Consider the following 15,593-nt stretch of genomic DNA (forward strand, 5'->3'; position numbering starts at 1 on the left):
ACAATCAGAAGAAGAAAATGTTTTCCCACCTCACATCTGCATAGGACTCCATATTCTGTGTTTATAAAGTCACATAGTCTCTCACTCAATTAAACTTTCCATAAATGACAGCTTATGCTTAGTGAAAACCTCTTGCCTGCTATTTATAGAATCATTCAGCACAGGAGGCCATTCAGCCCAGCATGCCTGTGGCCACACTTTAAAAGAGCTGTCCAATTAGTCCCACTGCCCTGCTCTTTCATCATAGCTGTATAATTTCTTCATTTTCAAGTATAATTCATTTTCAAAAGTTACTATAGAATCTGCTTCCAGGACTCTCCCACAGTTTTATAAAATAACCATTCTGAATATTCGCTTGCAGCATTCAGGCGGTGTATAGGCTGAGATGTGCAGCACATTACGCTTGGTCGACTTTGTGCTTAATTTTTTTTGTAACCTTGTACAACAAAGTACTTTATACACGAACACCGGATGGAGGTAGGAATAAAAGGAAAGCGGCAAGCTGGTGGATTGAAATGTTCTCTGTCGGAATCGTACTATTTTTGTAAAGCACACGACAAAGGATGAAAAAGAGGCTGAGGGGTTGATTTTGAGATGCAGAGCTATTTGAACAGCAGTAAAAGGGCCATTCAGCTATCACTGTTCCAGACTTTGTGCAGCTATCGACAGTGTAACATTAATTAGGGGGAAATACAGCCTCGACATAGCCTTTTAAAGCCACCAGCCGTTACAAATTTGAGCTGAAGCAATGAATTATAGATACTTAGGTTCTTCGCTAGTGAGGTTTGTTTATTCTTTTGAGAACATTAGTATTACATAAAACGCAGGAAACAGTTCAACTTGAGTATCAAAAGATTAATTGGAATCCTCACAGAGTACTTGCTGTTGAATTCATTTTGACCTCAGACGTGGGATAAACGTTGTAATGGTGAAGACAGATGAGGGTTTAGCATATTGGGCTTGAAACAAAGTTTAAAGGAGTCTGCATTCTGAATCAATGGTCCAGTGCAACCTATCCCTGCACATCAGATTTTAAAAAAAAACTGATAAGGGGCTTAAGAGCAGCGTCGCGTCAGGCGGAGAGTTATTGCTTAACTGAAACAGCTCCTTTTTTTAAAAAAAAAAGATTTCAGGCAAAGCCTATCAATTTTCCTGTGCACAAATTTGCAGACCCCACTCCCCCGGTAGGAATCTACAGGAGCCAACAGTCTCTGGCTTAAAGGTGGGACGTCAAGAGGGGAAGGGGCTTGCTCATTACTGTGACATTACCTGCCGAAATGTAGGGGGATGTGCATAACCTTCCAAATGAGCTCCGCTGAGTGCCCTGGTTGCTTTGACGCCCGGTGGTATATAAAAATCAAAGGGATCCTGGCGTCCGTCGTCCTGCCAGGTCCCCGAAGGTGGAGGTGCGCTGGGATGGGACCCAAATTCAATCCTAATTCGCCAGAATTCCAAGGAGCGCTTTCACATTCTTTTTTTTTTTAAAAAAAAGCCCCCAAACACCACAAAACCATCCCGGGAACGCTGCACAGAAAAATGCAACTTGAGGGGGGAATGTTGGTGTTGGAGCTGGGAGGGGGGCTGTCGCTTTAACCCTGCTGTCTGCTCACGTTGGAACCTCGGTCTGTCTCTATGTAAATCCCACAGCTCGGGTTGCAGGATGGGATCTGGGCATATTCAGTGGGACGGGTTAGCTGGTGGCTGCGGGCAAAATCCAACGCGGCGAGATCAGCTCTCTCGGAAATCCCCCCATCCCCATCCCATCATTATTTCACTGAATGGTGCCAAACTTGTCTGGTGCCCCGTTCTAAAGTGCAGACTGGATGTTAAGCACCGAAAAGGTTAACATGACTGGAGCGTTTGCTTTTATTTTGAAGAATTGCCTGGCTATGAATTAATCATTACCCACTTCCAGCCTATTGGCGAGGGCGCTCCCTTGTCCTTTTTCACAATTGGCTGCTGCCCCCCTTTTACACATTTGGCAGGCACCTGGGTCCTTTCATTAGAACGAGATCTTCAAAGTGAACCCGGCTCCACCGCACCTCGGGCTTGGGGAGAGAGGGAGAGGGAAAAATTAAAAGTGTGTGTGTGTGTGTGTCGTAGGCATGGAAACGAGTGAAGCCAGCCCGGCCGCCACTCTCCACCCCGGAGGCTGAGGGATGAGAAGACAATGCGGGGAACCTCGGCAGCTTGGCACACTGAGCGGCCTCCAAGTTCTGACCATGCAGGCTGCGAGCTGGCACCGCGCTTGAGAGGGGGTCGCCAGGCGTGGCGGAGACCCGCACTGTTTAATAACTACTTCTGAAACCTGCTGATGGGGGTTACAGTGCAAATCCTGAGCCATGGTGGACTCGCCTTCTGCTGAGGCAGTTTCTGTGCCTTTGAAACCGGCAGCATGAGTCTGTGGGAGTAACTCTTTCGAGTTATCAACAGATCACACGTAACTCTTTCGAGTACAATCACAGTTCTTGGTTTCCGGGAGTGGGACATGAACCCACAACCTTCTGATTCAAAGGCGAGGGTGCTATGAACTGAGCCACAGCTGACACCTCTGAGTCTGTGTGAGTACATGTACATTTCTGTATATGTATGTATGTATGTATGTGTGTGTGTATGTATGTATGTGTGTGTATGTATGTGTATGTATGTGTGTGTGTATGTGTGTGTGTGTATGTGTATGTATGTATGTGTGTATGTGTATGTATGTATGTGTGTATGTGTGTATGTATGTGTGTATGTGTGTGTGTATGTATGTATGTGTGTGTGTATGTATGTATGTGTGTGTGTATGTATGTGTGTGTGTGTATGTGTGTATGTATGTGTGTGTGTATGTGTGTGTGTGTGTGTATGTGTGTGTATGTATGTGTGTGTGTGTGTATGTATGTGTGTATGTATGTGTGTGTGTGTATGTATGTATGTACGTGTGTGTGTATGTATGTGTGTATGTGTGTGTGTATGTATGTATGTGTGTGTATGTGTGAGAGAGGGTAAGTAGATACCTGGCAGAGTCCTAGCCCAGGCTCAAGGCTGAAGCATTGGTTAAAAGTTGACGAAATACAAAAGGGGGTCTCTTCTCTTACAGGTAGAGTCCGCACGATGTGACCCGAAGGCTGTCAACCCGCTTGTGGAAAAAGTTGTAGTGAAAACCGCTGGCGGGTGACCACCTGATCCGCTTTCCAGCCGCCTGAACTTGGATGTTGATGCTGTAGTCACTCCTTCCAGCCCCGCTGGCTGAATGTGGGGAAGCAGATTTCAGTTTTGCCTTGAGGAAGTCGCGGCTGTTGGGGTGACACACTGGGCGGTCATGGCCTTGGAGGGTGCCCAAGAAGCCAGGGGCTCCCGTGCCCATGCACAGAAAGTCTCTGCCCAGGGGAGAGGCCGAGCTCAGAGCATGAGGGAGATAACTCTCAGGTTTGTGAAGCAGGCAAGAATTCACGGGGTCAAATACATCTGCTCAGAACACTACTCGCTGCACCATCGAGTCGTTTGGTTCTTGGCCTTTTGCACCTCCTTGGGATTCCTGATCTCTTGGTCCTCCAATCGATTCCTCTACCTGCTCTCCTTCCCGTCCCACACCAGGTTTCACATGGAGTGGACCAAGGAGCTGAACTTCCCCGCCCTCACCATATGCAACAATAACCCCATCCGCTTTTACCAGTTGACCAAAAGTGACCTGTACTACGCGGGGCAGTGGCTGGGGCTGCTCACCGAGAACCGCACCGCTCGCCCCCTGGTCATTGAGCTGCTCAAGGAAGACAGGCAGCAGTGGTTCCAAAAACTTTCCGACTTCCGCCTCTTCCTGCCGCCCCGGAGTTTTGAAGGCATCAGCCTGGATTTCATGGACCGCCTGGGCCATCAGCTGGATGACATGCTCCTTTCTTGCAAATACCGAGGGGATATGTGTGGGCCGCAGAACTTTACCTCAGTGAGTCTTGCCATTTCTTCCTTTCTTTTTTTTTAAAAAAAAGAACTTGATTTGGGAAATTCTTCATTACTTTTGACCTTAACAAAAAAGTTTGTGTTTAAGGAGGGTGCATGTATTTTATACAATATCCCCCGAGTGGGCTCCAAACCATTCAATGTACCTCATTGAAATGACACTGATGACTTGCTTACATCCCAGCTGTTATTTCACATCATGTGACCGTATTAAACGTCACAGAATATTAAATGCAAAACAATACTCGTGTTGCCTAAGTGTAGAGTTTGATAGCTTTAAAATTAAGTATTATAAGATGTGTATATATAAAGGGAATACGGGCACGATTTTGATCATTGACAGTTTCGTGTAGATATATCAGAAGCTGTATTCTCAGACGATCATTCCAGGTAACCGTGAGTTGTTGGGAAGGATTTCCTGAACTGGTGAAGTGGGATGTGAAGCTAATTGCTAGGCCATGCAGTCTATAATGGCAGATGGACTAATTGCTGGATTCCTGGGGTCAAGGTGGACATGGCAGCAGGTATCATCCTTATTATTAACAAACCAAACACATCACATTTACTTGGCATGAGTTTTTAGCAACTTGAGGTGATCCAGGTACTTTACAAAGATATGGTCACTACAGAAAACCAAAGAAACAGCCCACTCCACAAACTGTTTCTACATTTCCATGTTGCTTGATAAGAAAGCCAAGGCTACAACAAATCTAAATTATTGTCATGCCCTTGTGCTGTTAATGAATATGGATTGTGAAAATTATATTTTTATGTAGACACAGCTTGTGGTGTCAGATACCATTGCAGTTCATTACAAACAACTGTCACAATAATATTCTTGGTCACAATACTAGCATACCAATGCTCCTTTGATACCATATAGAGAATATACTCTCGACACATCCCACGGTTAGATAAGGAGTAGGTGTACGATATCGATGGCAAGTCAGGCTAGCAGCATGATGTGATTGTGAAGGTAGAACAGTAGAAGTATGTTTTTGTTTCTAACGTAAAAGAATTATTAGTTTGGAGGTTGCACTATTGGACAAATGGTTAACACATTTGTATCCAGTTCCCCTGCTATGTTTCAAAGGCTTTAATCTGCTATTTTAATGGTGAGATAAGGTACTTGATTCAAATGTGTTAACTTCCCTATGATATTATTGCTCAGCTTCATTTCCATAAAGTCTATAACTGGCTGAGGTAGTGTTTGGTGCAGCCAGAACTCTGACTCACATTCACATCCAGAATGATGGTATGGAAGTTTCCTCTGTCGATTTAAGATTTCCACACGTTATGATCTTTGGGTTAATTCGGCATGTTTAGCAATCCCATTAATGGGGGGTGGGGGGTGGGGGCGGTGGGTGCAGGGAACTGACCCTAGAGCTGCTTGGTAGAGCAAATGGAAATATCCCATTGATGCAGTAGAGGGTGCTCTTTTGATTGAGGTAAGGACATTATTAGGACAATGCAAAGGGAACGTCATTATCTGTTTTCCCATGTAGTAAAAAAAAAGTATAATGTTAAGAAATACTGGAAATAATAAGATAGCACAGAATCATAGAATGATTGCAGCACAAAAGAATGGCATCCGGCCTGTTGTGTCTGTGCTGAACGTCTGAAGGAGCAGTTCACCCAGACTAGAGCCACACCCCACGCCTTCTCCCCGTAATCCTGCACATTCTTCCTTTTCAGATAATAATCCAATTTCTTCTTGAATGCTTCGATTGAACCTGCTTCTACCACAATCTCTGGCAGTACATCCCAGATCCTAACCACTCACAGTGTGAAAAGATTTTCCTTATATCGCCATTGTTTCTTTTGCCAAACACCTTAAATTTGGTATTCACTATACCCCCTGACCTTCCCCTCTCCGATGCTGAACGTTCAGTGCTCAGCAAAGGACTTAGTTTCATACCCTTACGCTCTCATCTCAATGAATTTCGGGCTCGGCACGATGCTGAACTCTTCTTCCGCCGTCTTCGTCTCCGTGCTCACTTCTTTGGGCAGGAGTCCTCTCCCCATTCAACGGATCCTTTTACCCACCTCCAATATTCTCCCTCCACCTGGACCCCTCCCTCTGGATTCTTACCTTCTCTTGATCTTTTCACTGAGAACTGTCGGCGTGACATTAGTCGTCTCAATTTCTCTGCTCCTCTCACCCATTCTAATCTGTCTCTCTCTGAACTTACTGCACTCCGTTCTCTCAGGTCCAACCCCAACATTGTCATCAAACCCGCTGACAAGGGTGGTGCTGTTGTTGTCTGGCGCACTGACCTCTACCTTGCGGAGGCTGAGCGTCAACTCGCAGACACTTGCTCCTACCTCTCCCTGGACCATGACCCCACCACTGAACATCAAGCCATTGTTTCCAGGACTGTCACTGACCTCATCTCCTCTGGAGATCTTCCTCCCACAGCTTCCAACCTGATAGTCGCCCAACCTTGGGCGGCGTGTTTTTACCTCCTACCCAAAATTCACAAACAGGACTGTCCTGGCAGACCAATCGTGTCAGCCTGTTCCTGCCCCACGGAACTCATTTCTCATTATCTTGACTCCCTTCTCTCTCCCCTTGTCCAGTCCCTTCCCACCTACATCCGTGATTCCTCTGACACCTTACGTCACATCAACAATTTCCAGTTCCCTGGCCCCAACCGCCTCCTCTTCACCATGGACGTCCAATCCCTCTACACCTCCATCCCCCACCAGGATGGTCTGAGGGCTTAGCTTCTTCCTTGAACAGACGCCCGAACAATCCCCATCCACCACTACTCTCCTCCGTCTGACTGAACTTGTTCTCACACTGAACAATTTCTCCTTAAATTCCTCTCACTTCCTCCAAATAAAAGGTGTGGCTATGGGTACCCACATGGGCCCCAGGAATGCCTGTCTCTTTATGTGTTATGTGGAACATTCCTTGTTCCAGTCCTACTCCGGCCGCCTCCCACAACTCTTTCTCCGGTACATCGATGATTGTTTCGGTGCTGCTTCATGTTCTCGTCTGGACCTGGAAAATTGTATTAATTTTGCTTCCAATTTCCACCCCTCCATCATTTTCACATGGTCCATCTCTGACACTTCCCTTCCCTTCCTTGACCTCTGTCTCAATTTCTGATGATAGACTGTCCACCAATATCCATTACAAGCCTACCGACTCCCACAGCTACCTCGACTACAGCTCCTCACACCCCGCTTCCTGTAAGGACTCCATCCCATTCTCTCAGTTCCTTCGCCTCCGTCACATCTGTTCTGATGATGCTACCTTCAAAAACAGTCCCTCTGACATGTCCTCTTTCTTCCTTAACCGAGGTTTTCCACCCACGGTCGTTGACAGGGCACTCAACCGTGTCCGGCCCATCTCCCGCGCATCCGCCCTCATGCCTTCTCCTCCCTCCCAGAAACATGATAAGGTCCCCCTTGTCCTCACTTATCACCCCACCAGCCTCCGCATTCAAAGGATCATCCTCCGCCATTTCCGCCAACTCCAGCATGATGCCACCACCAAACACATCTTCCCTTCACCCCCTCCTGGCGGCATTCCGTAGGGATCATTCCCTCCGGGACACCCTGGTCCACTCCTCCATCACCCCCTACTCCTCAACCCCCACCTATGGCACCTCCCCATGCCCACGCAGAAGATGCAACACCTGCCCCTTCACTTCCTCTCTCCTCACCGTCCAAGGGCCCAAACACTCCTTTCAAGTGAAGCAGCATTTCACTTGCATTTCCCCTAACTTAGTCTACTGCATTCGTTGCTCCCAATGCGGTCTCCTCTACATTGGAGAGACCAAACGCAAACTGGGCGACCACTTTGCAGACCACCTGCGGTCTGTCCGCAAGAAAGACCCAAACCTCCCTGTCGCTTGCCATTTTAACACTCCACCCTGCTCTCTTGTCCACATGTCTGTCCTTGGCTTGCTGCATTGTTCCAGTGAGGCCCAACGCAAACTGGAGGAACAGCACCTCATCTTCTGACTAGGCACTTTACAGCCTTCTGGGCTGAATATTGAATTCAACAACTTTAGATCTTAAACTCCCTCCCCCATCCCCACCCCCTTTCTGTTTCTTCCCCCTCCCTTTTGTTTTTTCCAATAATTTATATAGATTTTTCTTTTCCCACCTATTTCCATTATTTTTAAATCTATAACTGTAATACCCTGTCAGTCTTTCCACCCCACCCCCACTAGAGCTGTACCTTGAGTGTCCTGCCATCCATTCTTAATTAGCACATTTTCTTAGATAATATCACCACCTTCAACACCTCTTTGTTCCTTTTGTCTGTGACATCTTTTGATTATCTGCTCCTTTCACTACTTGCTTGTCCCTACAACCACCCCCCCGCTCCCCCCCAACTTCTCTCTCTCCCCCCCGCCTTAAACCAGCTTATATTTCATCCCTCTCCTAACTTTACTCAGTTCTGTTGAGGGGTCATGAGGACTCGAAACGTCAACTCTTTTCTTCTCCGCCGATGCTGCCAGACCTGCTGAGTTTTTCCAGGTAATTCTCCTTTTACCTTAAATTTGTGCCCTCTGGTTCTCGATCCTTCCACCAATTGGAACAGCTTCTCTATATCTACTCTGTCCAGACCCTTCGTTATTTTGAATACCTCTATCAAATCACCTCTCAACCTTCTCTTCTCCAAGGAGAACAGTTCCAGCTTTTCCAATCTACCTACGCAACTGAAGTTCCTCATCCATGGAACTATACTTGTGAATCTTTTCTGCACCCTCTTTAATGCCTTCACATCCTTCCTAAAGTGTGTTGCCCAGAACTGGACACCGTTGAGGACAAAACAGTGTTTTATACAGGTCTAACATAACTCCCTTGCTTATGTACTCTATGCCCCTATTGATTAAAGCCCCAGGATGTCATATGACTTATTAACTATGCTCTCAACCTGTCCTGCCACTGTCAATAATTTTTGCATGTACATACCCAAGTCCCTCTGCTGTTGCACCCCTTTAAAATTGTAACCTTTATTTTATATTGTCTCTCTGCATTCTTCCCACCAAAATGAGTCCCTCCACACTTCTCTGCATTAAATTTCATCCGCCACTTGTCCGCCCATTCTACCAACTCGTCAATGGCCTTTTGAAATTCTACACTAACCTCCTTGCAGTTCACAATACTTCCAAGTTTTCTATCATCTACAAATTTTGAAATTGTACCCTGTACACCAAGGTCTAGGTCATTTAATATATATCAGAAGAGTAGGGGTCCTAATACTGACCCCTGGGGAACTCCACTATAAACTTCCCTCCGGTCTGAAAAAAAGTAACTGTTAACTCTGTGTTTCCGGTCACTCAGCCAATTTTGTATCCATGTTGCTACAGCTCCTTTTATTCCAAGAGTTCTAATATTGCTTATAAGTCTGTTTTGCAGCACTTTTAGAATAAACAAACAGTTTGTGGAACAGCACAAATAGGTATATTGGATTGATGCTCCCTAAAACAATAAAAGGTTAAGCTGGGACTGGTGATGTTCAACAGCATAAATTATTGCAGTAGAGCTAGCATAAATGGTCATACTGGGACAAGTGTTGAGTAACAGTATGAATGGTCCCACACTAAATTAGCAGCATTCTGGAACTGTGTAAATGATCATGCTGCTGTGGTAGTGTTGTACAGAAGGCCACACTGGGACTGGCACATTGTGTGAGTTGTCACACTTGGGGCTGAAGCTTGGCTAGAAGATCAATGGATGTTGCGAAACTGAAAACGATCACTACCACCTAAGCAGCTATTGTGCAATAATGAAAATTAGTCACAGACTGGCATCTTTTCCGTGGTTGCCCAAAGTAACATTCAGAATAGTGGCATTGTCTAAAAGCAGAAAACTTAACATTTTGCAAAGCTACAGTCGTATTGAAGTAAAATAATCATACACAGGTTATTGGCAGTGTTGTAACAATGTAAAGTAGGTGGTAATTTTGTCACACTTAGACAAGTGCCTCTTCTGTACGCTCCTGAACACAAATATTTGATCCAGCAACTTGATACATCTTCAGTTGTGAATGGGTACACGTTATAATATAGTGTACAAAGTCATTTGTGGTTTCTCAGTTATTATGCCACTATCCGTTCTATAGTTTCAGCCCCAGAAACAATGGGATTACCAACAAATGCTATCTTGGTGCTGCTGCTACTAGAAATGTGTATGTATGGACTTTGGGTAATGATGAGTGCAGGCTTGGCAGTGTTGGTGTCCACAGCTCAAATAGCTGATGAACACTCCTTACCCATCCAGCCATTCAAATGAACAGTGCCAACTTTGGGTAAATTATTGAGACTTTAATTGCCCAGAAACCATACACCAGCAGGAATTGGCACCGTCAAAACAAAATGATGATGTGAAAAAAATGGAAGAGATAGTATACTCAATATAGATGGACCATTGGCTAAAGTATAACAATGTAGACGATCAGAATCTTATTATCTTTGCCCTGGAGCTTTATATAAAAAAAGTAATGGTTTTACTTCATGGAAGTGCTGTTCTGTGTGCAGTATCTGGTATGACCCTCCTCTGGAAACTTTGTTCAGTGTCCAATGTGGACAGTTCTCTCTCATAGCCCCAGTACATAAGCAATATCTGAAATGCTACACTCTTACCCGGAATATAAGATGACGGAATCGCTGCAGTGCTCCCTGTTGCATTTCTCCTCAACACTGAAGCACACAGATCAGCACACAACAAATCAACTGTTTTTTTTTTCAAATATATGTATTTGTACTTAGTCTGTGTTGACACTGGCATGATTATAATTACTGCCCATCCTTAGTTGCCCTGAAAAGATAATAGTGGGTCTCCTCCTTCAATTATTGAAGCCTTTGTACTGATGGTGCTCCACAGTAGTGTAAACAGGGAATTCCATGGCAGTGGCCCAGGAACAAACAAGGAACACCAATAATATGACCAAATCATGGGTAGTGCACAATTTGGAGATGAACTTGAAGGTGCCAGTGTTCCTACAACATCACTGCATCTGCACTTTGGAGTTGTAGGGAAGGGAGAATTCTGGCAAAGTAATAGCAGTGAGTTGCTGCAGTGCATCCTGTAGCTTGCACGTGCTGAAGCCAAAGTTCACTGGCGGTAGCATCCAGTGACAGAAGAACTGCTTTGTCCTGAATGGTGTTGAAGGTTTTGAATGTTATTGCAGCTGCTGTCATCCAGGTGAGTATCTCAATATACTTCTAACGTGAGCTTCGTAAATGGTGGATGAGCATTGTGGGGTTAGGAGATGAACCATTTGTTTCAGTATCCTCAAACTCTGCTGAACCGCTGCAGCCACAGCGCTGGTATGGCTGTTTCATCCAGCCCCTAGTCAGTGATGATCCTGTGATATTGGTAAGTGGAGCACTTGAGTGCTAGTGGTGTAGCTGAAATTTAGGAGGAGGTGGCTGAGTGGTTCAGATCATCATTATCTGACAGCTGACAGGAATGTTGGCTGCCACTTGTCAGCCCAGGCTTGGTGTTGTCCATGTTCTGCTGTAGAATAACATGGACTTTATCACTGAAGGAGTTGTAAATGGAGCTGAATACTGAAAAATCATTAGTAAATTGTCCCACCCCTAACAGTATATTTGAGAAAAGGTCATTGAGAAAGCAGCTGAAAAGGCTGGACCAAGAAAACTTTCCTGGGGAAGTCCTGCAATGATTTCCTGGAACTGTGATGACTGACCTCTGACAACCATTAGCATCTTCCTCTGGATCAGGTCTAACTGTAGTCAGTGGACTACTGCCCCTTTAACATTGATCAGTTTAATTAGGGCCCCTTGCTGCCATAATCTTTTGACTGCTGCCTTGATATCAAGGGGAGCTACTCTCACCTCTCCTCTTGTCTGCATCATGGCTATTATAACAGTTGGAGGTGTGTGGTTCTGGTGGAATCCAAACTAAGTTTCAGTGAACATGTCAGTGTATTATAGATGAGAGTGTCATAAGTGTCTTGGTCAGGGCAGCTCCTGTGCACAGGGCCACAGTTCCCAGTGCATTTTCTGTTAAAATTCATGTCTCTGTTGGAACATAGTGACAAAGTGTTCTGGAGCGAAACTATACAATGCCCCAAATTGATGCAACAAAGATTTGATGCCTCGCTCCCCTGCCAAATCCAGATCTCAGCAGCCTCACTAAGGGGAGAAGCCAATGACCTCCCTGCAGAAGGAAAATGAGAAGATGCCGTCACCAGCCCTCTATCTCTTTGAGGGACATTTTATGAAGATGAAAAAATAGGAGGAAAAATACACTTAATAATGGGACAAAGACATTAAATCAATCCAAATAAATCTCCAAAGCAGTTTCTGTATGCTTGAAGAATTATATTTGAACTCTGCACTATTCTATTGACAGATATTCAGATAAATAGAGAAGGTAATCATTTTGAGCCCATTACTATCAAGTTATTGGAACAAAATGATTTCAAAAACAGTGTTCAGTCATTGGTCTTGAACTCCATTCTTATTTGAATTCCAGGCAGGCCCAAGTTCAAGAGTAGTTCAACATAAGTGAATGTGCTTTGGACTAAATCCTAATTAAGGATTCATACCTTGTCGACATAAAAGAGATTGACCTTGAATTTTCTCGTTCTTCCTGCACACTATTACTGTAACATCACTGGGCGTGCAGCTGAATCTTCATTTAATTATGTAAAACGGGTTTTTTGCCGCATTTCCAGTGAAGTTGTGGCATCAGAAGCTGCAGGTGGCCACACATCTTACACTGTCCTTTTATAGACCTTAATGGTATAGGATATGTAATGTTGCACAGGATTCTGGTGTAACCCTGGAAGAAGGTGAGAAGACACCCCGAAACCAGCCCCCAGAATTAAAGTGGAAACATGGCAGAACTTCAACCTCTGTCCAAAGTCATTGCAAAAGCCAAAACTTCTACAGATTATGCTAGAGTTAATTTTTATTGTAGTGTTGGGGGAATGAGAGGTAAGAAAGGTCTAATATTGGACCGTTGCCATATGAACACGTGAAATCGCAAATATATGACAGACTTAAGAATCCATCATTAACTAAAGATGCAGTGGTATACGCTGAATTATTCATTAAAAGGTCAGGATAGTAAAGATTTTGGTACAGCCTAAACTAGACCGCACATTCCATTTGTGACCTTTTATTGAAAAGAGCTCCTGATGTCAAGGTATGACTGAAATCGATCAAAGTGAATGACAATTATCTGACTGAAATATCAGGCAAGTGTATCACTTACACCCACAGGTTATTTAATATTGTTTGGGATCATGTCAAAATTGTAATTGAAAGTAGGCTGGGATAAAGCTTTCTGATTGTGGGTGTGTTACCATTCAGTAAGCACTGTAATGTAGAAGCCAGCTTCAGAGATTTTATTTTACTGTCAGACATGATAAATGCTAAGTGGTAATGTTATATCATTTTGAATTAGATGAAGCATTGCTCTGGTATTCATCATGCCCGTTGGCATATAAAAAGGGCAAAACTTTGAAATCTACGTGCTGATTTTTGATCACTTTAATGACTCTAACATAATCTTCATAGAAATTTCTGAATATCTTCTTGAACTCCTCCCTGCAGGCAAGGATGTTCAAGTTAATCAGTGCTTGTAGGAAAAGCACTGATTGTGCGTGAATTGTTAGATTTCACCTTTTGCTACTTAAACCTTAACAGTGTCCAGTGTCAACGTCAAAAGGTCATTCTCCAAGGTGAAAATCTTTATACGTCAAAAAGGGGGATAAAGTATCTAAAGAAACATGATGATTCAGTTAATTTTTGAACAATCGTCCATTTCAAATAAGATGGGGTCCCGTTATTTTGCTACTTGTTGTTTTACCTTGGTACGATTTTTGCCAGCTGCGATGAAAGTGGAACTTGGGGGAGAATTTTCATGTCGGCCCAGCATGGAGACATGTAAAATGACATGCGGTGACGTCGGGCATGCGTCCCGACGTCACCGCGCGTCATTCAGGTCTTCCGTTCGGCGGGCATGTGCCGGAGGCGGCTGCGCACCCGCCGAACTGTCAAAGGCCTGTTAAGGCCATTAATAAACCAATTAAACTAATTCTCAACGCTGAGAACGGCGAAGAGCCCAAGCGGCCTTCGCGTTTTTCATGAAACCTCATCCACAGCGGGATGAGGTTTCATTAAATTAATGAATATTTTTTTACACATTTCATAAACATGTCCCAGCTCAAGTGACACTGTCACATGTGGGGACATGTCTAAATAATTTCAGTCTTTCTTTATTTTAAACTTTCAATTTGAACTTAATCTCCCTGAGGCCCCGACTCTCCCTCCTCCCCACCGCACGCGCAGTTAGTGCTGAGCACTACCGGGCACGTGTCATGCTGGGCGGGCCTTAATTGGCTTACCCACATAAAATGGCAGCACGCCGCCACTTGCGGGTAGCGAATGGCTCCGTGCCCGCCCACGCCCGACCGACAGGCAGAAGACTCTGCCCTTGCATTCTGGCTCAAATAGGAAACCTTTAGAAATTTTATGTTACGATGTTTTGAAATAAGTGGAATTATAATGACAGCTAGTTCTGCTTATTAAACATCAAAATAGAGGTTGAAGTCTGCGAGTTTCAGCTCTGGCAGTTTGATATATAAATCCATGAAAATGCAGAAGCTTGGTTCTAAGTGTTAATCAAATTAATGGCCTTCTGAATTACAATGGGGTACACTGAATTTGACATGAAAATTATCCAATCAAACATTGGAGTAGTTACTGGCAAATGTTAAAGTTTGTGAGCCACAGACAAGTTAATTATACATTAAGCGATTAAAGAAGCAAGGAAGCTTTCTTCCAGTAAAAGTTCAGGATGTACATTGTTAAAAAGAGTTGGCAGGTGTACAAAAGTCAGTTCAAGTGTGATTTCAATGCCTAGGAGATGCCATAAACAGATGGACTGGGCTGAGGGCTACTTTTACTTCAAATAAAGAACACACAATTTAATTTATTTTCTGTCCCATAGCTTTCGGTTTCCTGTTTTGTAATGTCTCTGCCATATGAAGCAATTAAATGGGACTCCATGAAAATCATCTTCTGTGTAACATTAGTTAGCAAAAAGCTATTGAAAAAAATACAAGCTCCTTGAACTGTAGTTTTTGCTCTTAAAGCAGCTTATATATCATACAAGAAAGTAGCATATTACTAGTTACTTGCTGTGTCTTTCTGTTTCTCTTTATAATTTTACTTGTAAATAAATTCCACTTTTAAGTAAAGCTTTACTTATTGGCTTGATATATGGTATTTACCTTCATTTAGAACAGAGAATGTAATAATCATTCTACATGGCATCTGGTGTCATATTCCAAGTTTGAGGAGTAATTATTAGTCTTATGGCATCATGAGGGTTCAGCTTTCAGTTCATACAAGATTCAGAATACCTATGGAAACTTCCTTTATGCTGTTAACACAGATCGTTGAGAGAAAGCCTAACTCAGAGAAACAATGAACTCGGTTTATCAACAATGGCCTGGATTTTGCTTTGAGGGTAATGGTGAGACTAACAGTGTTCACCAAAATTATGTAGTAAATCAGACACCAACTTCTGAAGGGGGTTCCCTATATGCAGAAATTGTTGACCGAGTTACCTTGCTCCTCCACATGCTGTGCTATACCATTATCTTGCCAACAGACTAGTGAATGAAATCCATGCAAAGCTATGACGTT

At 43.9% G+C, this 15,593-nt stretch overlaps 1 protein-coding gene across 3 annotated transcripts in view; it reads left to right on the forward strand.

Moving 5' to 3' along the window:
• The first annotated feature begins 1,687 nt into the window (after positions 1–1,687).
• LOC144667956 (acid-sensing ion channel 2-like) overlaps positions 1,688–15,593 on the forward strand; it is a 519,367-nt gene continuing 505,461 nt past the window's right edge. For 2 of the 3 annotated variants that reach the window (XM_078529602.1, XM_078529601.1), the window contains exons 1-2: positions 2,097–2,409; positions 3,087–3,925. In XM_078529602.1, the coding sequence (XP_078385728.1) occupies positions 3,236–3,925 (690 nt within the window). In that variant the 5' untranslated portion in view covers positions 2,097–2,409; positions 3,087–3,235. Of the gene's footprint in view, positions 2,562–3,082; positions 3,926–15,593 lie in introns of all 3 variants that reach the window. The other variant, XM_078529603.1, reaches the window with a different exon arrangement.

The sequence above is a fragment of the Cetorhinus maximus genome, chromosome 25 (assembly GCF_964194155.1).
Source record: "Cetorhinus maximus chromosome 25, sCetMax3.hap1.1, whole genome shotgun sequence".
NCBI lineage: Eukaryota > Metazoa > Chordata > Chondrichthyes > Lamniformes > Cetorhinidae > Cetorhinus > Cetorhinus maximus.